This window comes from Dendrobates tinctorius, unplaced genomic scaffold, assembly GCF_039654945.1.
Source record: "Dendrobates tinctorius isolate UK_male_01 unplaced genomic scaffold, ASM3965494v1 ptg000158l, whole genome shotgun sequence".
In the NCBI taxonomy this organism is placed as follows: domain Eukaryota; kingdom Metazoa; phylum Chordata; class Amphibia; order Anura; family Dendrobatidae; genus Dendrobates; species Dendrobates tinctorius.
In genome coordinates, this window is record NW_027361825.1 from 24,210,166 (window position 1) to 24,237,973 (window position 27,808).

The 27,808-nt window shown below is 48.2% G+C and overlaps 1 protein-coding gene across 1 annotated transcript; it reads left to right on the forward strand.

Moving 5' to 3' along the window:
• Nucleotides 1-1,219: 1,219 nt before the first annotated feature.
• NOP53 (NOP53 ribosome biogenesis factor) lies at nt 1,220-27,808 on the forward strand. The gene is made up of 13 exons (XM_073549128.1): nt 1,220-1,484; nt 2,645-2,709; nt 3,882-3,978; nt 4,624-4,820; nt 4,897-4,967; nt 10,554-10,649; nt 10,969-11,073; nt 12,592-12,756; nt 24,079-24,254; nt 25,085-25,151; nt 25,309-25,385; nt 26,235-26,291; nt 27,314-27,808. Exons 1-13 carry the CDS (start codon nt 1,276-1,278, stop codon nt 27,318-27,320), a joined length of 1,389 nt encoding a protein of 462 aa, XP_073405229.1. The 5' UTR covers nt 1,220-1,275; the 3' UTR covers nt 27,321-27,808.

Below are 27,808 nucleotides of genomic sequence, written 5' to 3' on the forward strand. Positions count from 1 at the left end.
AGCGCTGTGCCGTCATGCTGTGACGGACCCTCGGACGCGGTCTGCAGCGTCACAGCTAGCGCAGACAGAGCAGCTGCGCTAATGCGACAGCATAACGCAATCAGAAAAAAGAGCAGCATTAGCTCAGTCCGTTTAACGCATGCGTTAGCGCTGTGCCGTCATGCTGTGATGGACCCTCGGACGCGGTCTGCAGCGTCACAGCTAGCGCAGACAGAGCAGCTGCGCTAATGCAACAGCATAACGCGATCAGAAAAAAGAGTAGCATTAGCTCAGTCCGTTTAACGCATGCGTTAGCGCTGTGCCGTCATGCTGTGACGGACCCTCGGACGCGGTCTGCAGCGTCACAGCTAGCGCAGACAGAGCAGCTGCGCTAATGCGACAGCATAACGCAATCAGAAAAAAGAGCAGCATTAGCTCAGTCCGTTTAACGCATGCGTTAGCGCTGTGCCGTCATGCTGTGACGGACCCTCGGACGCGGTCTGCAGCGTCACAGCTAGCGCAGACAGAGCAGCTGCGCTAATGCAACAGCATAACGCAATCAGAAAAAAGAGTAGCATTAGCTCAGTCCGTTTAACGCATGCGTTAGCGCTGTGCCGTCATGCTGTGACAGACCCTCGCACGCGGTCTGCAGCGTCACAGCTAGAGCAGACAGAGCAGCTGCGCTAATGCGACAGCATAACGCGATCAGAAAAAAGAGCAGCATTAGCTCAGTCCGTTTAACGCATGCGTTAGCGCTGTGCCGTCATGCTGTGACAGACCCTCGGACGCGGTCTGCAGCGTCAGCTAGCGCAGACAGAGCAGCTGCGCTAATGCGACAGCATAACGCAATCAGAAAAAAGAGCAGCATTAGCTCAGTCCGTTTAACGCATGCGTTAGCGCTGTGCCGTCATGCTGTGACAGACCCTCGCACGCGGTCTGCAGCGTCACAGCTAGAGCAGACAGAGCAGCTGCGCTAATGCGACAGCATAACGCAATCAGAAAAAAGAGCAGCATTAGCTCAGTCCGTTTAACGCATGCGTTGAACGAACTGCCATAACGCTATGTGAATCTGCAATTAGTGATCACCATAGGGATATGAAACCCCACATACACATACAGCGCAGTACCTCTTCATGGACCAGTCCATTGTGTGGAAAAGGAGGGGTATAAGATGCTTCCCTCTGCTAACAAAAAATATACTCGTCTCCTGTACAAAGATGGCCGCCGCCCAGCTTTAAGCGTCTGCGCGGTGACGCACTTCCGGTCCGTACGACAGCTCAGTCTTTTAACTCTAAGATGGCGGCCGCCGCAAGGCAAGACGGCGGCGTGAGGCAGTCCTCAGATTTTTTGGGGTTCACTCCATTTTCCAAGAGCGGGGAGAAGAAGGATGGACCGAAGAGGAAGCGTGTGAACAGGAACAAGAAGAAGAACTGGAAGAAGCACAGCGATGTCCGCGACGTGGAGGAGTTCTTGGACGACGTGCGGCTGCAGGAGAGGACGGTCGGGTGAGGAGGAGAGATCGGAGGGTATTGGGGAGCAAAGCAAACATTAGTCAGTACTACAACCCCCCAGGCTTCCCTGGACGGGAAATGGGGCATGCTGGAGTTGGAGTGTCACATCGTGGTTATTGCTAGAGAGGCTTTTTTAATAGCCCCCTTTAAGGAATATCTATAGTCCGGTGGGCGGTCCTAACCTCAGAAGTCACTATAATTTTTTTTTAAACTTAAAGGGGTTGTCCACTTCTGGGCAAACTTATTATTTTTTGACTAAATCCTTTTTGTAATTGGGTTTTATTAAAAAAATGTTCCCGTTTACCTACTATAACCCCTGTGTTACACTTACTGGGTGCACAGTGAGCTAACTGAAAATCTGTCTGGGAGCTCCTTTTATTAGGCAGGGAGTCTGTATTTTATCCCTTTTTTCCCTCTTTCTCTGATTGTTTGGTCGCTTGCACTATATACTTTCCTATAGACAACAGTATCGCACTATATAGTAAAAATGATAGCTGCCTGCGGCAGCATACACCTGGCTATAACATGGGTTGCTGAGCACCCTGTGATCACATAGTGAGCGTACCCTGCGATCACATAGTGAGCATACAGGCTGTTAGGAGCCATTAAGTGCCACCGTATGGGATAAGTATCAAATGAAATGGGCAATGAGCAGTGATCGAAGTTGGCTCTGATGATGGCAGATAGCTGTGTGTGCTGACTGTATAACACAGCCGCTGTGTGATTTTGGTTCTTGATCATACTCCATTCACTGGCGCCTCTTGGGCTGGGAGGCACCGCCTAGTGGACTCTTCACAAGTAGCACCCACTACTTTATTCCTATATTGTCCTCTGATCTAGAGTTACACACACTACTAGATCTTTTACTAATGCCCAGCTGGACTAAAGGGTAACAAGTTATCAATGATTTAGTGGATATCATTGTGAATTTTGGGGTACTGCCATGGGGGCTTGTATGGGCCTCTGTATTGCCATTCTCTATAGGATGGTGAGCGTTGTCATGACTGGCGGTAATCTCTCCTGTGGACGGGTGATGACTTATTATTATTGGAGTGTTCCTTTAAAATCTTGCAATTTCTGCCTATTTCTAATCCACGTTCTGCCACGGTTTATTCTGATGTGGTGCTGTCTGACCCGTCTCTGCTTTCTTCCAGGGGTTTGCTGTCAGAAAAAGCCAACGAAAATCTGTTCTTTGTGGACACCGGCAAAAAGAAGAAAGGTGAGAATGTTCAAAATGGACACAGACTCCACAGCCCTGATGTTACTCCTGTGTATTTGAGTCCTCGGTGATGTCTGGTACCTGACATTGTCCCCGTAGATGTAGTTTACCAGCCCGACGGGGACCAGACGTGACCAGCTATATAGTAAATCTACTGGTGTAGCCATTTCTTATTTCTTGGTTTCTGGGTAAGGGAAGATTCACACTCGTGCAGACTTCCATTTTTCTCTAATACTATAAAACCAAGAATATGAATATCTGCAAAAACCTCTCCATTAAGTGACAGATGCATGTGCTTCTTATGTGTGGTAGATGCGGGTTCCTCTAGTGCAGTGATGGCGAACCTCTCAGCTGGCATGCGGCCTCACTGATTCGGAGATGCAGCTCTCTCACACTGAGCAGCGCGGCCTCGGAGCTGAATGATGTCATCCGGCCGCGCCTCAATGTGTGAGAGGAAGGAAGCTGCCGGCGTGCGGAGAGGTGTGTGTGTGTGTGGCCGCTGTGGTGTGTGTGTGTCAGTGATGGGGAGAGGGCCAATGATGGGAGTGATGGGGAGAGGGCCAATGATGGAGGTGGTGGAATGGGCAATTTCTACATGAAGGGGATTATGATGGGGCAGTTGGCACTTCGTCATAAATAATTAGGTTTTAACTTGCAGTTTGGGCACTCGGTCGTGGAAAGGTTCGCCATCACGGCTTTAGTGGGACCTGCACCTGCTTATCTGAAGAGGTGATCGAAAATTCCCATAATAGTGAATAACACATCCAACCTCCCATCCCTGCTCTCAAAATAGATGTAAAGGAAAAAGAAATGGCAACCTGATCGTCGTTCTTCAGTTTCCTTATGTCCTCCACCCCTTTAACAAATAAAAAATGGCAATCAATAAAAACTCACCACGTTTAAAAACAAGACCTGGCACAGCTCCATGGACAGAAAAAGCTTGCCATCCACCTTTTTAATTGCTGTAGTCATTACACTGACAGTGCTTCCTCCTTTGGACCCAGGGTAAATGATCATTGATCTTGATGGATCATCCTGTTTTATTGTCATTGCCATTAGTAAATTGAAATGCTGCTCCTTTCGATGCCTACATCAGACATTACTGAACTACACGTCATCCGTTGTTGGTGAGAATTGTATGTTCATATATCGTTTTCTTTTTTACCTTGCAGACCCTAGAACTGATCGCAAAAGGCTGAAGAAACGCACCAAACCTTTATGGATTGACCTCAATCTACAGCCAGATTCCAAAGTACCTCCACCAAAAGAGTGAGTGTCGGTGCTCAATCTGCCCTTGCTACTTGCCGGTTGTAAACTATGTTCCCATTCACTGACGGGAAGCAACGATTCTTGTAATATTTTATTCCAATGTCTCGCGCGTCACTAGATTATATAGACATGTGCACTGTCCCTGTTTGTCCACCAGGCGGCAGTGTCAGATGACCGGATAGAAACATTAACCATCCAGGTTACACTGCCGGTCTTTGGGGTATATGGAGTTTCTCTCTATGGGACCTCTGCAATTTCTTATGAGATAAGTCAGAGGTGAACATAACAAGGAAAAAAATCTGTTATACTGCTTGAAATGGAAGTTAGAGAAAAGCAAATCTGGATCTTGTACATCTGGTGAATAGGAAATACGTTGGGATGGTGGGACAACCTCCAGGGGCACCCACTATAAATCTCATCACTGTAGGATAGGTGATAAATATGACCCTCATTAATCACGAGAATGGCCATCCTGTGCTCCCTATTTGGATGTAGAGGCAACAGCTTGGTGGTCCCATACAATGCGTGATGCTCTGGGCTTATAATTGGCCGTGTCCCCAGGTGATCACATTATTTATCCCCAATCCTGCGGCTTTATACCATTTCTCGGCTCTGCCGTGTTACTGACGTCCTCTGTCTCCGCAGCATTTTATCTCACCAGGTGCCCAATGGACGGAAGCTGAAAAGGAAACGGGAGCGAGAGGGGACGCTAGAGAAGAAGGGAATTCTGCCGCGAACGGACAGACTTCTCGTGGCACAACTGAACAGACCTAGCTCAACCCTCGTAGATGAGGCCAACAATAACCCAGGCAGAGGCTTCTATGACCTATGGGGAGAGAGGAGTAAGCGGATTCCCTTTTAGTTGTGATCTGACTGTGCTGTTTCCTGTACGTCATATTAACTTTCCTTTCACCATAGATCCCTTGGATTCTGCATCTCAAGGAAAAGACCCCTGGTACTTAGAACAGACCAAGAAGAGTCGTGTGAAGGTGGGCTTGGGATGAACATTGTGGTGTTCCTCTATTTTTCTTCCTGACCGGACCCTAAACTACGGTTGTGTGAATGCACCCTCAGTGCCCTCACACCCGTCATTCAGCTACGTACAGTATGTACAGAACAAGGCTGAGCCCTCTTTGCATAAAGACTGCACATCATGTTATCCAGTCTGCATGAAAATTGATTTTTGGTGTGGATTTTAACCCTTTTATAACCAGGGAAATTCATGTTTTTTTTTTTTTGTTTTTTTTTTGTTTTTTTTTGCAATTTTGTTGCCTTGTTCCAAGTGAGATCTCAACATTTTTTTCACATATACACAACTGTACAAGGGCTTAAAATGGTTTTGTTTTTTTTCTTTTTCTCGGGATTTTGAGTTTCTCCTACACCTTATTGGGGACACAGAGACAGTGGGTATTATGCTGCTTGCCACTAGAAGGACACTAAGAAAACCAGAAAAAAAGTTAACTCCTCCCCTGCAGTATACACCCTCTCGCTGGATGAGATAGGTCCAGCTCATGCTTAGTGTCTGTAGGAGGCACTTGGGTGTGGTTTCAGACCCCACAGTTTTTATTTTATTTTTGAATTTTTTTCTGTAAATTTTTATTTTTTAATTAACGGAGTGAAGGGGGCGACGGTTCCTTTCTACGGCCCGCTCTCCCCCGAACCAACAACAGGCAAGCACGCGGAGTATACCTCCCCGTACAGTTTCCTGCGACGTTTGGGGCTGATTCCTCTAGCAATTTTGGCGATGATTCTTACGACCAGAGTTCGGGATTCCATGGACAGCGCTTATGGATATGAGGGCAGGCGCAATGGGGAAGACTGGACAGCGCTTATGTAGGCCATGAATCAGCCCCATAGCTCTCCATCCCCCTATCATAGGGAGGATCGATTGAGCATGGCCCCTTTAAGAACTCCTCCAGCTCTGCTACATCAGCCCAGGAGAATGGATGGCCGAGCACTGGAGTTGAGGTATGGGGTCGGGTACTGGTCATAGGGAGAAGCGCTGACGTAGCGCCAGCGGCGGTGCACCGCTCCCCCCGTGGCGCTACCGCGGGTAGCCCGAAAAATTTAGTCCCCGGCCTGCTAAGCCGCAATTTTAATAGCGCCGCCCCGCCCACCGGCGCCTACCGCTGGTAGGCTTAGAAATTTAGCCCCTGGCTTTTCCGGCCTACTAGGCCGCAATTTGAATAGCGCCACCCGCGTTATTATCTCCTCGCCCTGGTGCCTCTCATCCCTGACGAGACGCGCAATTATAATCTCGGGGGCCATATCTTTTTGCCTCAGTCAGCTCTGGAAGCTGTGAGGCGAGCATTCTGCCGTATACCGGGTGACACCGCAGGGCCACCGCTATTCCTTCCAGGGGACACAGCATAGGACCGGGTAAGTTGCATCTGCCCTCAGATTAAAGCTTAACCCCTTCCCGGCACGTTCCCTGCAGCAGACTCTGCCGTTAACCCTTTCAGGAGCGCTATGTCTCAATCTAAGGAGGCTAAACGGGCAGCTAAAAAGCACACTGCGTTTTTTACCGTGTGTACCACTTGCAAGTCTGCCCTACCCAGTGCACAGACTAATCCGTTATGCACGGACTGCGACCCGGCCTGCGCCCTGACCTGCGCTCAATCCCCCCTCGCCGCTGCTGACGGACCTCCTGCGTTTAGTACCCCTGAGTGGGCTGCGTCCCTGTTACGGTCGGTGGAGTCTCTGACCCAAGACTCTTTAAGCCAGAAGGCGTCGGCCGGGAACCATCCACCAGCAGGGGCCGTACTCTGTCAAGGGATGGTCAGGTCTCTAGAAAGCGGACCCATGATGCGTCCCCTAGTCGCGTTCGCGACTCCTGTCTCTCGCTCTCCCTCTCCTGAAGTTGTCAGCGAGCACGACTCTGAATTCGAATCTGACACGTCAGCCCCTTAGAATCCCCCAACTGATCAGAAGTCGCTTGATTCTCTTATAGAATCAGTCAACAGGATTCTGAAGTTGGATGAGGATAATGCTCCCGCTCCAGCACATCCTATCTCACTTAACCTGCGCACACGCTTGGCTTTATTTACCAGCCATCCGGACTTTAAGGAAATTGTCCTGAAACATAGAGATTGTCCGCATAAGCGGTACACAGGGCAAGATTCTACTCAGGCTAAATACCCTTTTGATCCAGACCTAATGAAGGAGTGGTTACAGTCCCCCCCCCCGGTGGGACCCGCCTGTATCGCGTCTTCTATCCGTTTCTGAGGGTTCCTCAATCAGAAACCCCTCCGATCGTCAGATTGACTACCTTGCCCGTTCAGTTTTTGAAGCTTCAGGAGCAGCCTTTTTCCATCTTTCGTGGCAATTTGGGTCACTAAGGCAATGGCCGCATGGGCAGAAGTGCGGATTACTTCCTTCCAGGGCACCAATCTTCCTCCAGAGGCAACCACGGTCGCCAGGCAGATAATTCACACAGCAGACTTTGTAGTGGACGCCTTTTTTGATGCTGCCAATTGCGCTGCCCAAACTGCCGCTAATGCGATCTCCATTAGAAGAGCCCTATGGCTCCGCGACTGGCGGGCGGATGTCACATCTAAAAGATTGTTGCCTTCTCTTCCCTTTCAAACGGGTCGTCTTTTTGGAGAGAAACTGGATCAGCTCATTTCTGATGCTACCGGGTGGAAAAGTAAATTCCTCGCTCAACAAAAAGCTGCTCGGCCGTTTCGCAACCAACAGCCGACGCGCCTTTGATCTTTTCAAAACAACTCCAGTTGGTCCTCTACCTTCTCTTCCGGATCAGGTCCGTCTCCGCGTGGAGACAGAGGCTCCCAGGTCTCGTACAGACCTAACCGCTCTTGGAAACCCAGGCCTAGGGCTTCTGGATCCAGGGGAGCCAGATCTCATAGATCTACCCAATGACTCGTCGCGGTATCCGGCGGACACCGACAGAGTAGGCGACCTCCTACTTTCCTTCAGCCACACCTGGCTCTCGGTCATCCACGACAGGTGGGTCAGGGAGCTGGTGTCCTCCGGATGCAAGATAGTTTCCCCCCCCCCCCCCCCCCCAAGGGAAAGACATGAGCCTTCCTTCAGGCTGTTCAGGCTCTCTTAAAGGACGTAGTCATCATTCCGATCCCTCATCACGAAAGGTTGAGGATTTTATTCAAACCTTTTTGTGGTTCCAAAGAAGGACGGGACAATGCGACCCATTCTGGATCTCAAACTGTTAAATCAGTTTGTCACGGTTCGGCGATTCCGAATGGAATCTCTCCGTTCAGTTGTCGCTTCCATGGAAAAAGGAGAGTTCCTAGCATCCATCGACATCAAGGACGCTTACCTTCACATTCCGATCTGCCCTTCTCACCAGCAGTTCCTGCGTGTTGAAATTCACGAGAAACACTTCCAGTTTGTTGTCTTGCCCTTCGGACTCGCCACTGCCCCCAGGGTCTTTAGCAAGGTCATGGCCATTCTCCACTCTCGGGGAGTAGTGGTGTTACTGTATCGCACGGATCTGCTTTCTCAGGGCCCGATTTACCACCAGAACTCCGGGGCCCTGTCTTTGACAGCGTGGCCATTGAATCCTGGATTCAAGCTTGAAAAAGAACATATTGTTTGATACGCGTTGCTGTGTCTTTCCGCTATGATGGGGTATGTCCGTTTATCCTTGTTCTTATGCCTTGAATAAATTTTTGTACATTTGGAAGCTGGAAACTTTTTCATTATTAAATTTCTGCCTTGTCGGTGCTTTTTCCAACGCAAAATTGCCACCAAACCTCAGGTCAAGACGTTCATTCAAGGAGTTTCCCATGTAGCGCCTCCTTATAGAAGGCCATTGGAATCTCGGGGCCTTACAGGAGGTCCCTTTCGAACCGCTGCAGGACGTGTCATTGACCGTCCTCTCTTGGAAGGTGGTCTTTCTAGTGGCAATTACGTCAATCAGACGCGTTTTGGAATTGGCAGCCCTGTCCTGCCGCTCTCCATGCCTGAATTTTCATCAGGACAAGGTAGTTCACAGGACGTCTCCTCTTTCCATCTCAACGATGAAATTGTTTTGCCTTCCTTTTGTCCGGCGCCAGTCCGTCGCATTGAGAAGGCCCTCCACACCCTGGATGTGGTTAGGGCACTGAGACGGTACATCTCACGGACGGCTCCCTTCCGCAGGTCAGATGCCCTGTTCATACTTCCAGAGGGGCATAGAAAGGGTCTAGCCGCTTCAAAGGCAATACTAGCCAGGTGGATTCGCTCAGCGATTCAGGAATCCTACCTTGTCAAGAACGCGCCTGTCCCAGCAGGGATTAAGGCGCACTCTACCCGGTCAGTGGGCGCCTCTTGGGCCATTCGGCACCAGGCCTCAGCAGAACAGGTCTGCAAGGCTGCGACTTGGTCCAGTCTGCATACTTTTACAAAACATTACCAAATTCGTTCTCAGGCCTCCGGATGCAGCTCTCGGCAGACGCATCCTGCAATCGGCAGTACCTCAGAGTTGACTCAGTGGTACATAGGGGATTAGCAGATGTATGCTCCCCACCCAGGGACTTCTTTAGGACGTCCCACTGTCTCTGTGTCCCCCAATGAGGCTTAGGAGAATTAGGGGTTTTGTGTACTCACCGTAAAATCCTTTTCTCTGAGCCATTCATTGGGGGACACAGCACCCACCCTGTTTAGCCTACTGGCTCACTTGTAGCATTCTTAAGTTTTGACATAGTTATGGTTATTGTTGACAGTTTAAGCTCCTATTGCTTTTTTCACTGAACTGGAGATATCTCATCCAGCGAGAGGGTGTATACTGCAGGGGAGGAGTTAACTTTTTTTTTTTTTTTTTTTCTGGTTTACTTAGTGTCCTCCTAGTGGCAAGCAGCATAACACCCACTGTCTGTTTCCCCCAATGAATGGCTCGGAGAAAAGGATTTTACGGTGAGTGCACAAAAATCCCTATTTTGAATTGCATTAATTTTAACTATACAATGAAAAATGGAAACTATTTTGGGGAGGGGATTATTTTCAATTCTAGCACTGTTTTTGGAGTTTATTTTATTATGTCCAGTGTGCGGTAAAAATGTTTGTCCAGGTCAATGCAAAAAGAAGAAATCTAGGATTTAAATTTTTTTTTTTTCTTTAAACGAGGGAACAATAGTGGTCTTCAATAGAGCTCAACTTGTGGTTGTGGTAGCTAGCTGGTATGGTATTCCAGCGGTTCACTGTGATCTTGGCGGGCCGTCAGATTGTGCACTCGCTGGCATTCATGCCGATTAAACGCTACGGTCCAAGTTAACAATGGCATCTAAATGCATAATAGCAGGAGCGGAGCTAGACACAATTCCCAGTATGAAATAACGCCTGTGTCTACCGTGTGTGGAAGGAGCTCAGCTTCTGAACCCCCCCCCCCTTAACACTTGCGGACTCCCTTCGCAAGATGATTAGTCACGTCCTAATGCTTGGAGGTGAAATCTACAACATATCCTCTTGTGCTGCAGATTAATAACGCAGGAGGTGCCATGCGCTGAAGATCCACGCGTAGCTTGTGTCTTTCTGTACGTCCTGTGTGGACGCACCTTTTTATGGTTTGAATTTTTTTTTTGTTTGCTATCACACCTAACCTTGTCTCTCCTCCTCAGCGTCCGGACAGACTCAACAAAAAGCCATCTGAGCTTCCAGCCATTGAAATTGCAGCTGCCGGGGCCTCCTATAACCCGACCTACGAATCGCACCAGGTCAGCACAGTCACTAAAGCCACATTCACACAGGTTGAATTTGTCACCTTGCTTTCTGAAACTGCGCTCATCTTCACACTCATATAACGGGGGTTCTGCAAGGACCAAAACGCAGAGGATTAGGCCTGTTGATTGGCGATTAGGCCTGTTGATTGGCAATGAGGCTAAACCCAAATTTCTGCCATGGAGATTGCATGACTGATGAATTTGACCTGTGTGAGCATAGCGCAGAGATGTAGATCTGCACATAACCATGTCTGTCCTGCTACCAAACAGTTGTATAAAGGAAAAGTTCTCAGCTATCATGTTTGTCCCCCAGGATCTGATGCTGAAGGCCCACGAGGTCGAAGTGAAAAAGCTGAAGGAGGCGAGGAAGCTGTCGAGGAAGCTGAAATTTCCCACCAATGATAAAGCTCCCACTGAGGTCTGTATCCCCCTCAGTCAGTATACCTACCAGACAATACTACTTAACCCCTTAAGGGTGCAGCAATTTCAGATTTGGGGTGTGGGTTTTTTTTTTTTTAATGACCCACCAGCACCCTGCAGTTGCACTTGTTAACCTCTTCAATTAATAACTGCTACATCTAAGGGGTTAAACATCTATAATGGGAGTAAAAATAAACAAGGGAAAAGAACCAATCAACCAATGTCTATATAAGATACAATAATTTAAAAAGAGTATATAATAATGCAATTATCAATATCAAAAGTGTGATAGAATCAATCCCTCAAACAAAGGATGGCAGACCATCCGGGTATAAATAAAAATAGAATTCAAAGATGGTTTAAAATAAAAAACCAGAATGAAAAAGATAATAATAAATACAATAATAATAAGTAAAAATGCCTTTATTGGAATATTGGCACAACAATTAAATGCATTAAAAATGTATATATATATAAAATAAGATAATAGCATATACAACCACAAAAGCAATATATTTATGGACAATGAAAAAGCCAGTCCATAACAAAAGGCTTAATTAATGATCCAGGTACAAAAAAGTGCATGAATAAAGTGACATAAAATATCTAATAAATGTGCCCAAAGTGCAAAAAAGTGCTGTTGTGCAAAAGAATACAAATCGCCGTGAGGCGTGTGCAAGACACAAAATAATTAATACCTGTAAGCCAATTGGTGCTATATGGGCAGTATAAGAACGCGCCCCGACGCGCGTTTCGGAAATAGAATCTCCTTCGTCCCCCTGACGAAGGAGATTCTATTTCCGAAACGCGCGTCGGGGCGCGTTCTTATACTGCCCATATAGCACCAATTGGCTTACAGGTATTAATTATTTTGTGTCTTGCACACGCCTCACGGCGATTTGTATTCTTTTGCACAACAGCACTTTTTTGCACTTTGGGCACATTTATTAGATATTTTATGTCACTTTATTCATGCACTTTTTTGTACCTGGATCATTAATTAAGCCTTTTGTTATGGACTGGCTTTTTCATTGTCCATAAATATATTGCTTTTGTGGTTGTATATGCTATTATCTTATCTTATTTTATTTTATATATATATACATTTTTAATGCATTTAATTGTTGTGCCAATATTCCAATAAAGGCATTTTTACTTATTATTATTGTATTTATTATCTTTTTCATTCTGGTTTTTTATCTTAAACCATCTTTGAATTCTATTTTTATCTATAATGGGAGGTAGCCCAGACCCGACTGTCACACCAGGGTGCCAGCACACGGTGCAGATGATGGACACTTGGCTTATGCCATAACTTACAACGTTGGGCGAAATCTCTGCCATCAGTGCCATAAATATGGGGTGCAGGAAGGTGGCAATCCAGGGGTTACTGAGATCTCATAACGTGTGTATCCAAACAGCTATATAGAGTTTTCGATGATCTCCCCTGTGCATTTCTTGGGTGTAGGAGAATCAAGATAACGTTTGTCCATTGCTTACAATTATTCTCTATCAGGAAAGCAGGTTACGGGAGCTGTGCGAGGGGCTAGTGGAGGAGTCGGAAGACGACAATCCTTCAGGGGATGAAGGGGAACTCGAGGAGCAGAAGGTGACATCCCTACATCAGAGAGAGCGCAAGACAGAACGACAGAGAAAGAAGGAAAAGGAAGCCAAAATCCTGGTGAGACTCTCACGGTGGTTAGAGGTTATCCCAGTATGTAGTAGGTGCAAGGGTGTGTGCACACGGTGCAGATTCTGCTGCGGCTCTGCAGTGGCTTTGGCCCTGCGGATCTGCAGCAGATTCTGCTGCGTTGTACAGTACCATTAAAGTCAACCTAAAACCAAAAACGCTGTCCACATGCTGCAGATTTTCTGTGGATTTAAATCCGCAGCATGTCAATTATTTTTGCGAATCCGCAGTGTTTTGAAACCTGTTCCTTTTAGAGGAATCTGCAGGTGTAAAAAAACGCAGGGGAAATCCGCAGGTAAAGCGCAGGTCATTTGACCTGCGGATTTAGCACAATCCGCGCATAAAAATCCGCAGGGTAATCCGCAACGTGTGCACATACCCTAATATTAGCAACTGCCTCCAATTAGAATACCCCATTAGTGCGTTTCTGTTTTAGAATGTGGTTTGAAGGAGGTTTCTAAGCCTTTTGCTTTAGGGCTTGGTGCACATGTCTTCAGGCATTTCACTCCATAAGCCACCTGAAAAAGCTCTTAGGTGGTTTTTTTTTTTTTTTTAACACCACAATGTAAAAAGTGTGTTTTACAAAAAAAAGCTGTTTCTTGAAGCACCTTCTTCTGCTTGGGGGGTATAGTTTGCAAGTACATGAGCATGTACACACCTAAAAGATGTCCTCTGCACATACTCTAAGGATGGGCCATAAATGTGAGATTTCGGAGTCCCCGTTGATGATAAAAGCTCCTTGCATGCCAGACACTTCTGCCGTTGGTTTTTTTTTTTTTTTTATCGCTTTACTTGTAAATTTGCCATTTCTCGTTCGCCTTATTGGGGGACACAGAGACCTTGGGTGTATGCTGCTGCCACTAGGAGGCTGACACTATGCACAAAAAAAGATAGCTCCTCCTCCGCAGTGTACACCCCACCGACCGGCAGAGAATTCCTCAGTTTAGCTTAGTGTCAGTAGGAGGTGGACACGGGTCTTTTATTAGACCCATATCTACCTCGTCGTGCGTCGTTCCTTTTCAGGTTCTACGGAGGGATACAGAGTGAAAAGTCACATCTGTACTCCCACATGGAGTCTGCAAGTACGGCGTGTACTGCCACCCCGTATCCTTGCAGTTCTCCGCGGCAGGACCAGCCAGACGGACGCCGACACCAAGACGTGCCAGCGACTCCAGGGGTCCTTGTCGCCATTCTCCCTCCCACTCGCCTACCAGAGCCTGTCGGTTGGATGAGACGCAAGACTTCTTCAGACAGGTAACGGATCGTGGATAGGTGAGTATGAGACCCCGGCTTCATATTTATTTACCTGCTGCCCATTCCCGACGGTCACCTCTTCAATGGTCACAGGGGTAGGCGCTGCGGTCGCTCGCAGTCGCCACAAGGCTATAGGCAGCTCAATGTTGCTGGGCATCCCCCCCCCCCTTCCCTCCCCCCTTTCTGGGTACAGGGAGCACAGGGTTATTTCTCATTGGGAGCGACTTGCGACTGCGGCGTCCCACTTTTTCGGACCTCCGCGCCGACCCCCTGCTGACAGGCGGCCGCCGCAACTAATTTAGGCCCCGGCTTCAGTTCGGGCCTACCGCTGCGTCGCGGCCACGCCCCCCACCCCTTTCTTCTAAGCGGGCTTCTCTCCCGCTCTTCCCAGGCCCTCCCACCGTCTGTCCTTCACCTGCCCAGCCTGCTATTGGCTAGAGGGCGGTGAATTTTAACCCTGCGAGGTGCTCCGCCCTCCCTCCTCTCCTAAGGCGCGCTTTTTCTCAGGACGGCGCCATTTTCCCAGCCTGTTAGCCGGGCACCAGCTCCTCACTGGACATCATCTTTTCCAGCTGGTTTTTTCAGGAGGTCTGTCGGCCGGATTTCGCTCTGACCTGCATCCACTGACAGGTCGCAGAGCATCGCTTCTGGGGACACCGGACCGTGAGTAGCTCTGCACTGCAGACTGACCCTTCTCCGCGCTCTGTCCCCCAACCTTCCGGCATTACCTCAGCTTTTCACTATGTCTAAGTCTGATCGTACCCGCTCTACCGCCCCCCCCTGCACTTTAGTCAAGTACTTTGCATGTTCTTCGTGCAATCGCAAACTTCCCTCAGGCCAGTCCACTCCCCTCTGCCTGGATTGTAGCAATCCAATTCAGCCTGACGCCGTCCAGGAGCCATCTGCGGCCCCAGGTGAGAGTGAGCCCCCCATGCCTGGCTGGGCCTCCTCGCTATCTCAATCAGTGGCAGACCTCACCAGGGTGTCTCAGTCCCTGGTGGCCGTTCTTGATAAGTTGCCCCTGGACTCTTCAGCAGGGCCAAGCAGGTCCCAAATTGTTCCATCTGAATCAGCCAGCGGTAGTCGCAAAAGACCCAGGCAAGATTCCCAGCCGGAATCCTCTCCTAGTCCCATCTCACCGCATAGCCCTTCTCACCAGTCTCCCTCTCGGGCCTCCTCTCCCGAGTCAGGGGAAGCGCTTTCGGACAGGTCATCTGAGGGGATTTTAGAGCTGGATTCAGACCAGGATGCAAGCATGAAGGTCACAGTGCAGGACCTCATTGCTGCGATCCATCATACCTTCGATATTGCTGACTCCCCTGCGAAATCCTCAGATGAGGAGGTTTCGTTCAGACGGGCAGAAACTCCCTCCAGGGTTTTTCCTTTCCATTCCCAGTTTGGGAAAATTTTTACCAAGGAAAGAGAGGATCCGACCAGACGCTTTCAAAGAGGAAAACGTCTCGGCATACTCTACCCATTTGCTAAGGAGCTCACGGACAACTGGTCGGCCTCTCCCTCGGTCGATCCGCCCGTGTCCAGGCTATCCAATAACACGGTTCTCCCGCTTTCAGGCGTGGCGTCCCTAAAGGATTCTAATGACAGGATTATAGAATCCCTGGCGAAGTCTGCCTTTGAAGCGGCTTCAGCGGCGGTGTGTCCAATCTTTGCTTCATCCTGGACAGCAAAGACCATAGCCACGTGGGCAGACGACCTTCGGCAGGGCATCTTAGATAAGGCGCAACCGGAGCATTTGGCCAATCTCGCCAATCAGATCTCCCAGGCTGGGGACTATCTTCTCTCCGCTTCCTTGGATGCTGCATCCTGTGCAGTTCAGGCGTCAAGCAACGTTATTGCAATTCGACGTACACTTTGGCTAAAGGCATGGCAAGCGGACTTGTCTTCTAAAAAGTCCCTCACTAACCTGCCTTTTCAGGGGGTGCGCCTCTTTGGGTCCCAATTGGACCAGATTATTAAGGACGCCACCGGAGGCACGAGTTCACTCCTCCCTCAGTCCAAGCCTCGCAGACCCCCACTAAGGCGTCAGTTTCGACCCTTTCGGACTTTCCGCCGTTTCAATACGGCGGACAACTCCTCCAGCCAACAGAGACCGCAGGCTCGCCAGGAGAGAAGGAAAGTTTCCTTCAGACCCACTCCTTCCTGGCGACCCCACTCCTCCCAGGGCAGACCGTCCAGATCTAGATCTGGACGGTCTACTTCAGCATGACTATCATCGGGCACGCGAAGGGCCTTTCCAATTGGGAGGTCGACTTCTTTCCTTCAGGGACGTTTGGCTGGCCGCCGTGGAGGACGCCTGGGTCAGGGAGGTCGTATCCTCAGGATACAAGATAGAGTTCGTCTCTCTCCCACGGGATCGTTTCTTCGAATCCCGGCCTCCAAAGGATCCAGCCTTGATCCCGGGGTTCTCTACAGCTATCGCCGCTCTCCTCAGTTCCGGGGTGATTGTGCCCGTTCCCGTATCGGAGCGCTTCACGGGGTTCTACTCGAACCTGTTTGTAGTGCCGAAAAAAGACGGCGCAGTTTGACCCATCTTGGATCTCAAGCTGCTCAACAAGAGGGTCCGCCTTCGCCACTTCCGCATGGAGTCGCTTCGCTCGGTCATCGCCTCCATGGAGGAGCAGGAATTCATGTGCTCGATAGACACCCAAGATGCCTATTTACATGTTCCAATTTTCTCCGGACATCAGAAGTTCCTGCGCTTTGCGATTCGACAGCACCACTACCAGTTTGTCGCACTGCCCTTCGGTCTTGCCACCGCTCCCAGAGTCTTCACGAAGATCATGGCTGCGTTGATGGCTTTGAGAGTCAGAGGCCTCGTTCTTTTCCCGTACCTAGACGATATTCTGATCAAGGCTCCCTCATTCCAACAGGCTCACCAAAGTTTGTCAATCGTCCTGGACACTCTTTCCAATTTCGGGTGGATCGTCAACAGGAAAAAGTCCTGTCTGATTCCTACCCAACGCCTGGTCTTTCTAGGTCTTCTGTTCGACACTCGTCGGTCAAGGGTCTTTCTCCCACAAGAAAAGATTCTCTCTCTGCAGCAGGAAGTACGATCGCTGCAGACCTCGCGATTCCCATCCCTCCGTACAGCCATGAGGGTCCTGGGAAAGATGGTCGCGGCGATAGAGGCAGTTCCCTTTGCCCAATTTCACGCCAGGCCTCTCCAGCAGGCCATTCTGTCGAAATGGAACAGGTCGCCTCGGTCCCTGGATCGCCCTGTCCATCTTTCTTACCGGATCAAGCGGTCTCTCAACTGGTGGTTGTCGTCACCTCTCATTCTATCGGGTCGATCCTTCCTTCCCATTCACTGGCAGATAGTAACCACAGATGCCAGTCTCCTCGGTTGGGGTGCTGTGTTCCGCAACCACACTGTTCAGGGTCGATGGTCGGGAATCAGCGCTACCGATCAACGTTCTGGAGATTCGAGCGATCCATCTTGCTCTGGTCCACTGGGAAAGGCTCCTCAAGGGACTGCCGGTACGGATTCAGACAGACAACGCCACAGCGGTGGCATATGTCAACCGCCAAGGGGGAACACGGAGTGTTTCAGCCCTGGCGGAGGTGTCCAAGATTCTTCGTTGGGCGGAGATTTCCGTCCCGACAATTTCCGCGGTTCACATTCCCGGCGTAGACAACTGGGCCGCCGATTTTCTCAGCCGCGAGGGTCTCGCGGCGGGAGAATGGTCCCTACATCCGGAAGTGTTTCATCTGCTCTGCCTTCGGTGGGGAACCCCGGATGTAGACCTCATGGCGTCTCGCCTCAACAGGAATGTCCCACAATTCGTGTCCAGGTCTCGGGACCCTCTGGCAGTGGGCGCCGACGCCCTGGCCGTTCCTTGGTCCCAGTTCGAACTTCCCTACCTGTTCCCTCCTCTGCCTCTTCTTCCCAAGCTGTTGAAGAAGATCAAGGCAGAAGGACTTCCGGTCATTCTCATCGCCCCGAATTGGCCCAGAAGGTCTTGGTTCGCGGACATTGTCAACCTTCTCGCGGACGCCCCCTGGAAGCTTCCAGACAGAACAGATCTGCTGTCTCAGGGTCCGATTTGCCACCCCAATTCTCGGCCGCTCAATTTAACGGCGTGGCTGTTGAGACCGAGGTTCTGAAACGAGCAGGATTTTCCGACCACGTAATTCAGACCATGATCCGAGCCAGAAAGCCATCATCTTCCAAGATTTACTACCGTACTTGGAAGGCCTATTTCACTTGGTGTGAGACCAATGACGTCGCGCCCATGTCCTTTTCGCTCCCTTCAGTCCTAGCGTTTCTTCAGGCAGGATTGGATGCGGGGCTTGCCCTCAGTTCCCTGAAGGGTCAAGTTTCGGCGCTGTCCATTCTGTTTCAGAAAACGTTGGCTTCCCGTCCTCAGGTTAAGACCTTTCTTCAGGGCGTGGCTCACACGGTCCCGCCGTACCGGGCGCCCGTGGATCCATGGGATCTTAATCTGGTTCTTGAGGTTCTGCAAGGTCCGCCCTTTGAACCCCTCAGGGATATTTCCCTTTCTCTCCTTTCTTGGAAGGTAGCCTTTCTGGTGGCCATCACCTCCGTCCGGCGCGTGTCGGAATTGGCAGCTCTTTCGTGCCGCTCCCTTTCTGGTTCTCCACCAGGATAAGGTAGTTCTGCGGCCTCCGCCCTCGTTCCTTCCGAAGGTAGTGTCCTCGTTTCACCTCAATGAGGATATCGTGCTCCCGTCCTTTTGTCCGAATCCAACTCATCCCCGAGAGCGGTCCTTGAAACAAGCTGGACCTGGTTAGGGCGGTAAGAGTCTATCTGTCTAGGACGACTTCCTTGCGAAAGACAGAGTCTCTTTTCATTATCCCTGATGGAGCGCGGAAAGGTCACCCGGCGTCAAAAGCCACCATTGCTCGCTGGATCAGATCGGCTATCCTGGAAGCCTACCGTGTTAAGCGTCGCGGAGCCCCTCCGGGTATCAGGGCCCACTCTACTCGAGCAGTGGGTGCCTCCTGGGCGGTGCGCCACAGAGCTTCCGCACTGCAGCTTTGCAAAGCTGCAACATGGTCATCGGTTCACACGTTTGTGAAATTCTACAGAGTCCACACCTACGCTTCGGCGGACGCCAGCCTAGGTAGACGGATTCTGCAGGCCGCGGTGGTGGGTCCGCTGGCCTGATGGAAGTTTGTTTCCCACCCCAGGGACTGCTTTGGGACGTCCCAAGGTCTCTGTGTCCCCCAATAAGGCGAACGAGAAAACAGGATTTTTGGGTTGCTTACCGTAAAATCTGTTTCTCGGAGCCTTCATTGGGGGACACAGCACCCTCCCATGTTTTACAGCTCCTGTTATTACTGTGGTTGAATGGTTACAGTTGAGTTGTTTATGTTGTCAACCTATTCTGTTACTTCTCCTACTGCTTTCTCACTAACTGAGGAATTCTCTGCCGGTCGGTGGGGTGTACACTGCGGAGGAGGAGCTATCTTTTTTTGTGCATAGTGTCAGCCTCCTAGTGGCAGCAGCATACACCCAAGGTCTCTGTGTCCCCCAATGAAGGCTCCGAGAAACAGATTTTACGGTAAGCAACCCAAAAATCCTGTTGTCCTCGCCTGGGGTCCTGTGATCTCCACCCCCCCACAGTTAAGCAGTGATGCCCTTCACAGAGACTGTAAATCCCTGCTTGATAATTCATTGTCACCTGGGCATACGGCCAATACCGGCTTAATTCTGCCTTTCCCTGGTTAAGGTGTTTCCCTCCAGCTTGCTGCTTTTTTATTGTTTTGGTTTTTTTTCCCTGTGGATTTTCTTTAATATTTAATCTGCTTTAGTCTCATAGGAAGATGACGGACAGGTAAGGAACTCGTCAGTTATGGATCTCTGAGACTTTCAGCTTCACATAGACAGATTTTTTTTTTTTTTTTTTTTTTTTTTAATAAAGCTTCTTGTCTGTTGCTGATTTTTCATGGGGCGTTTAATAATAATAATCTGGTCACATGCAGATCCTCAGCGCATTTCAGAATCTGTTGCAAAGGAAAGCAAATCCCATAATGCATTAACCCTTTCTCGATCTTTGACGTACTTGTATGTCAGAAGCAATGTCCCTGCGTATGGTGCAGCCTCGCACGTCGACACCACATTTATTTTTTTTTCACCACCTAAATTTAACCCCTTTCCTACAGTAGACGTACTATTCTGTCCATGTGACCTGGGACCATCCCAAGGACGGAATAGTACGTCATAATGATCAGGGGCGCCCCCCGTGGGGAGCGCCGCTGATCACGGCCGGGTGTCAGCTGATTATCACAGCTGACACCTGGCACTACGGACCGACCCTGGCACGTTAACCCCTGGCACACCGCGATCAAACATGATCGCAGTGTACCGGGGGCATAGGAGAGAAGCGCGCAGGGAGGGGGCAATGCGCTGTTCTGGGGGCCTCCTTCCCTGCAGGTCCCCGGATCCAATATGGCGGCGGGGGCCTGCAGGGAGCTGGCTTCCTCACTGCCTGCAGAGCGCAGGCATGAGGAAGCCTGTGCAGCGCCTGTCAGATCGCTGATCTGTCACAGCGATCTGTGATGTGTCAGATCAGCGATCTCACACATGAGTGATGTACCCCCTGGGACAGTGATGTACCCCCTGGGACAGTGATGTACCCCCTGGGACAGTGTAATAAAGTTAAAAAAAAAGTGTAAAAATAATTTATAAAAAATCGCTAAATTAAAAAAATTCCCTAATTCATTTTTGAAAATAAAAAAAACAATAAAAGTCCACATATTTGGTATCACTGCGTCTGTAATGACCCGCCCTAGAACACTGTCCCGCTAGTGAACCCCTTAAAAAAAATACAAAAACGAAGCAAAAAATAATGCTTTATCATACCGATGAGCAAAAAGTGCAATAACGCGCGATCAAAAAGACGGCTATAAATAAACATGGTACTGCTGAAAATGTCATCTTGTCCTGCAAAAAACGAGCTGCCATACAGCATCATCAGCGAAAAAATAAGTTCTAGCTCACAGAATAAAGTGATGCAAAAATAATTATTTTTTATATAAGATTGTTTTCATTGCATAAAAGCGCCAAAACATAAAAACATAAATGAGGTATCGCTGTAACTGTACTCACCCGAAGAATAAAACCACATTATCAATTTTACCGCAGGCGGAACGGTGTAAACGCACCCCCCCAAAAGAATTTTGTGAAATGTTGGTTTTTGTTCATTCTGCGTCCAAAAAATGGGAATAAAAAGCGATAAAAAAACTTGCCCGAAAATGATACCAATAGAAGCGTCAACTTGTCCCGCAAAAAATAAGACCTCACATGACTCGGTGGGTCAAAATATGGAAAAATTATAGTTCTCAAAATGTGGTGATGCAAAAACTATTTTTACAATAAAAAGCGTCTTTTAGCGTATGACAGCTGCCAAACATAAAAACCGCCATAAATAGTAAATCAAACCCCCCGTTATCACCCCCTAAGGTAGGGAAAAATAATAAAATAAAAAAAATGTATTTATTTCCATTTTCCTGTTATGGTTAGGGTTGGAGTTAGAATTGTGGGGGGTTTCCACTGTTTGGGCACATAAGGGGCTTTCCAAATGTGACATGGCGTCCGATCTCAATTCCAGCCAAAAAAGTCAAATGGCGCTGCTTCCCTTCCAAACTCTGCCATGCTCCCAAATAGTGGTTTACACCCACATATGGGGTATCAGCATACTCAGGACAAATTGCACAAATAACTTTTGGGGTCCTGTTACCCTTGGGAAAATAAAAATTGGGGGGTGAAAAGATCATTTTTGTGGAAAAAATGATTTTTTTAATTGTACCGCTGTACGTTATAAACTTCTGTGAAGCCCTTGTGGGTTCAAAGTGCTCACCACATATCTAGATAAGTTCCTTGGGGGGGGTCAAGTTTCTAAAATGGGGTCACTTGTGGGGGGTTTCCACTGTTTAGGTACATCAGGAGCTCTCCAAACGTGACATGGCATCCGATCTGAATTCCAGGCAATTTTGCAGTGAAAGTCAAACGGCGCTCCTTCCCTTCTGAGCTCTGCCATGCGCCCAAACAGTGGTTCCCCCCCACATATCAGGTATCAGCATACTCAGGACAAATTGCGTAAACTTTTCCAGTCCAATTTCTCCTGTTACCCTTGGTAAAATAAAAAAATTGAACCTGAAGTAATTTTTTTTTATGAAAAAAAAGTTAAATGTTCATTTTTTTTTTTTTTTTTTTAAACATTCAAAAAATTCCTGTGAAGCACCTGAAGGGTTAATAAACTTCTTGAATGTGGTTTTGAGCACCTTGAGGGGTGCAGTTTTTAGAATGGTGTCACTTTTGGGTATTTTCTATCATATAGACCCCTCAGTGACTTCAAATGTGATGTGGTCCCTAAAAATAAAATGGTGTTGTAAAAAGGAGAAATCGCTGGTCAACTTTTATCCCTTATAACTTCCTAACCAAAAAAAATTTTGGTTCTAAAATTGTGGTAAGGTAAAGCAAACATGTGGGAAATGTTACTTAAGTTTTTTTGTGTGCCGTATCTCTGTGATTTAAGGGCATAAAAATTCAAAGTTGGAAAATTGCGAAATTTTCGCCAAATTTTTGTGTTTTTCACAAACGCAAGTTAGGCTAGTTTCACATTAGCGTTTACGGCCGCAGCGTCGGGCTACACACGGCCGCTGCTAAGCCCCTCCCCCTGCTGTGCCTCCGCCAGTAGCTCCGCCTACGGATGCATGACGCTGCATGCGTCCCGCGTCCCCTATCTTTAGCACCGGGGATGCAGGCCGTGCGCAGATATGCGTTTGGCGGCGCATGCGTCCTTTTGGCGCTGTTCGGTGCAGCGTCAAAAGGACGCATGCGCCGCCAAACGCATGCCTGCGCATGGCCTGCGTCCCCAGTGCTAAAGATAGGGGACGCATGCAACGTCATGCGTCCGTAGGCGGAGCTACTGGCGGAGGCACGGCAGGGGGCGGGGCTTAGCGGCGGCCATGCGCAGGCCGCCGCTGCGGCCTTAAACGCAAATGTGAAACTAGCCTTATATGAATGAAATTTTATCACTAACATGAAGTACAATGTCACGAGAAAACATTGTCAGAATCACCGGGATCCATGGAAGCGTTCCTGAGTTATTACCTCATAAAGGGACAGTGGTCAGAAGTGTAACAATTGGCCTGGTCATTAACGTGCAAACCACCCTTGGGAGTAAAGGGGTCAAAAAAGAAAAACTGTACATGTTTGGTATCTGCATAGTCATACTGACCTGGGAAATCATATGGCCAGGTCAGTTTTACCATATAGTGAACATGGTAAATAAAAACAGTTGTGGAATTTTGCTTTTTTTGCAATTTCACCTCGCTTGGAATTTTTCTTCCTGCTTTCCAGTGCGTCACATGATAAAATGAATGGTGTCATTCAAAGCCCTCATATGGCTATGGGGATGGAAAAATAAGTTATGGCTCTTGGAAGAAGGAGAGGAAAAAAACAAAAGTGGAAAATCACACGCTCTGGGTTGGCATTTATATTTCATTTACGTTAGATTATATAGTGTGGTGTTTTTATTTTTTTTCCTCTGTATATGCCCCCATTAGCCCCTCGTCTGCTTTGACATGGGTCATCCTACCCCATGATGAGATCCATCCTTGCGCTGTGATCATTCTCTGCCTTACATGGTGGGAATGTGATGCAAAATTTGGGTGCCCTGGGGTTATGGTCTGTTTCCATCCCCAGGGTCTGAGGGTAGGAAGCAGTTGTCATCTCTCATGCGGTGCCATTGGTCCTTCCAGCCTTGTTTTACAGAGGGGATAAAATAAATTCATTGTTAGCGGTTACTAAATAGCAGCCCTGTCCTGATGCTTTTTCTGCCATGTTGACATCTGTATACTGCTGCTTAGTAAGACCCGGTGGACCATTTGTGACCATAATTTTTGGATTACCCCTTAAAAAAAAATATTCGCAGTGCTAGTGATGAGCCTGCTTTAAATCATATGTATGGAAGAAGCCCCCCCATCTTGCGGCATCCTTGCTTGCTGTCCTTTACTATCTCCTTCCCATTTTTACGTTCATAAAAAAAAATCTGAAACCGTCTGATTTTACAGAAAGCCCGTCAAGATTCCGAGAAAACCGAGCGTCTGCGGCGGCAGAGTTTGTTCCAGCTGAAATCCATCCAGACGTCTCTGAAGTCCAGACAAGAGGAGCTGGCGAAACGCAAGAAGCTGCGTGGGGAGAAGCAGAAAGCCAAGGCTTTACAGCCCAAGAGGCTCGGCCGTCTGAAGTGAGCGGGGGGGGGGGGGGGGGTGTTTATGTTCTTTTGGCAACTGGTGGGGTGGGGGGGGGAGTTAAAATGACTGATTAGGCAAAATTGTGGTTTGTACTTGGCAGTTCCGTCCACATCTTCCACACCATGGGGTTGATCCCTAAAGCTGAATGTACATAGACTTGCTGCTTAAATCCCCATTCAGATGACTATTTCTGCAACAAGCGCACGGACAGCTGCAAGGCCTGCTTGGATGAATTGAACAGTCACAGCCATTTCTGCTATAAATCTGATGCATGTGGCCTCTATTAAATGGGACTTTTTGCAGGAAAGCCGTTGCATTCATTGGAAGCTGCATTACAAAGTTCAGTCTCCTCGTCAGGACTTACAAGGGGCTCTCCTAGACTCCAATATTGATAGTTATTTGGCAGGGATGGTGGATACCCCCACTCCAAATCTAAGGGGCACTGATGTCTGCAACTATATTGTCCCTTTATTTCTTGGTAAAAATGGACTTGAACGCTGCAGTTTTTTCAGAAACAGAGTTGTTGGAAGTCTGCCCCCCCCCCCCATGAGCCCCAAACCCCTTCTTATCTGCCTATACGTATTAGATGAAAGTCGACCAGTCGAGATGGCTGTCTAGGGTCAGGACTCTGCTCTGTGATGAGACGCATCCTTGCGCTGCGAGAATTTTCGGCTTTGCTGGAAATGTGATGCCAACACTGGGTGCCCTGGAGCAAGGTGCGGTAACCTACTCCAGGGTCTGAGGGCAGATTACTGAGCATTTGGTACGAGGGGCAGACCCTTATATTTAGGAAACGCTGTGATACAAGTCCTATTATTCACAGGTATCAGGAACCTGACATAGATGTCCTGCTGAGCGAAGAGCTGACCGATTCACTTAGGAGACTGAAGGTAAGCCGAGGTTCTGACCCTTGTCTGCCATTAAAATCACATTTCTCTAAGCTTAAACCTTGGTGATTTCAGGAGTGGACTGTTTGGAAGCAGATTATCTTTTGTCAGCACTTGCTTAGCAAAACCGCTATAATAACAGGAGATTGTTGTCTTACAGCCGGAGGGGAGCGTTACCAAAGACAGGTTTAAGAGTTTCCAGAAGAGAAACCTTATCGAACCAAGGGAGCGTGCAAAGTAAGTGGTGGGGGGACGGGTGGGCACAGCACATTTGTAATCATTACCTAATAATTATTAAGCCGGTAATATAATAAGGCTGGTAAATTCTTCCCCGCAAGATAAGTCCGGACATGGCGGATTCAGCATCGCAAATCTGCCTTAAACGTACGGTGCAAAGGGATGAGGTTTTCTATACCTTCATCCACATGCTGACATTTCTTCTAGTCATGATGCAAGCTTACAGATCTGCAACATGTGTAGCTAGATGAGAAAACCCTACCGGATGTGTACTGCAAAGTCACATCAGGGGTTAGTGTATGGCGTGGCTCAGGCAGTACCTGGGAGACGCTGGCTGTGTTACACAGTCAACATATTCCTGTAACTGGAGCGACACTCCGATTTGCTCTGATTACTGCTGTTATAGCATTTTAAACACCGCTGTCAATCATTGACTGCAGCTATTACGGCCATTGCCGGTGCCTGCTGCAATCGTGGGGTGGTGGAGTGCCATGGCAGCTGGACGTGTAGCATTGCTAATATCTTAGTCATTGCTGGGCTTAATAGTAAAATATCATTTTGACTATCTTCTTCCATACCGCGGTGTCGCTGTATGTAACACAAGTTCATTTATAAAAGTTGTCTCTTAGAATTAAAGCTGGACTCTTTTTGTGGAAGATCAATGAAGAGGAGTTTTTCAGATCCTGTACTCACGAAGCGTCTTTTTTAAACTCCTTGTTGCCGATGTCATGTCATTTCCCTTTTGAAAATATCACACCGCTGTTTAATTTTTTTGCTTCCTCTCCAAATTGAACAATGTCATTTTTTTCTAACTTTGAGGCCTGAAATATTGTAATTTTTCTTGTGCAGATTCAAGAGAAAGCTGAAGGTGAAATATGTGGAGAAACGAGCATTCAGAGAAATCTCGTAAGTTACCCAGTACCTTGTGTAAGGGCACATTCATGCATCTGTCTTTAGTTTATTCATCCATTTACAAACGCTTACTATTTGGCTCATAGGATTTATTTATATACTCACAGGCAGGTATTTTCTAACTACTTAGTAATTACCTGCCTTTTCTACCCGATGCCGTCTCATAGCAGCCATCAATTGCTCTTGCGGTTCCTCTGCTCTGTCAATGGGGCGTTACTGCCTATGTCATGCTGATTGACTGCCAGTGCCTCGCAGTCCGGCAATGGGGAGCCGGCTGTCAATCACCATGACGTTTGCTAGTCACTCCCCGATAACGCAGAATGGAAGAGAGCGAGCTGCTTTGTTGACTTGACATCAGCAGAAGCTGCAGGATTACAGTGTCCACTCTTGTGTCAGCAGGGATCTGCTCTGGGCAGAACAGGTATGTAGTTGGCATCTACCTGCCTATTTTTTTTTGCTGTGGATCTAAGAACCTTTTTAACGGTGAAGCTCTGAGTACAAACAAAAGGGGTGGATATGATGCGGCCAAAACCACTCTTAATTATAACTAGATTTTCAAATTTACAAAATTGCACAGCTGAGCCGCCTTCGGATATGTAGTCTGGTTTCTTGTGCCTCTCTAGTTTTTACATCCCCTAAATGATGCCCTGGTTGGAATCTATCCAGATCTGACGTTCTCTTCCAAATTTATCTTTTCATAAGACGGGATAAAACAAAGTCAAGGATTTCACTCATTGCAAAAAAACTGTGTGAAATCGGCTTGTACAGCGGAGATTTTACTGCGGATTTGCAGCCATCTCTCTCACATCTGAGCAGACTTTTAGCAGCTTATAAAACCCAACATCATGGGCTAGGTTAACCCCGTATGGGATCTTCAAGATTCCTTTTTAAATGTATGAAGGAGAAGCCTCCTTACACCCAGGCCGTGCTGGGGAATTTGGATTTAGAGATGCTTTGTTTCCTCTTGTTACATCTTGTGGTTTCATGCAATGTAATTATTTGATCTCATCAATCAGGGCCTAATGTAGACAGGAGCGTCTCGCCCCAGATTGTATCCTCGGGGGGGCTTTCATCTGAACGGAGCCTCACAGTGACGGTGTCTTCTGTCTCCAATCGCTTCAGCTGACTCCTTATTGGATTAACAGGATTCATCAGGTCACCGCCATTTACTTCCGTGTTTATCCAGATTGAATTATTTCACCTCGTCCTCTGTCTGTGGGATAACTGGTGTTAGATCTGAACGGCACATCCCATTACCAGAAGCTGGAATACAGCTGAACTGCAGGTTTCCCACCCACCGACTATAGCTCCATGCAGCAAGAATGGCGTGGGTGTTGCCGTACGCCTCGGAATCCGAAGCTGGCAAACAAAACTGCAAGATCATGAAACGTGTGGCTCACAAAGCGGCTGACGTTGCGCTTCCTCTCCTTGTACATCAAATGTTGTTGCCTTTTGCAGGGACTTTAATATGTATTTCCTGTGCAAATAAATATCTATTTTGGAATTTGTAA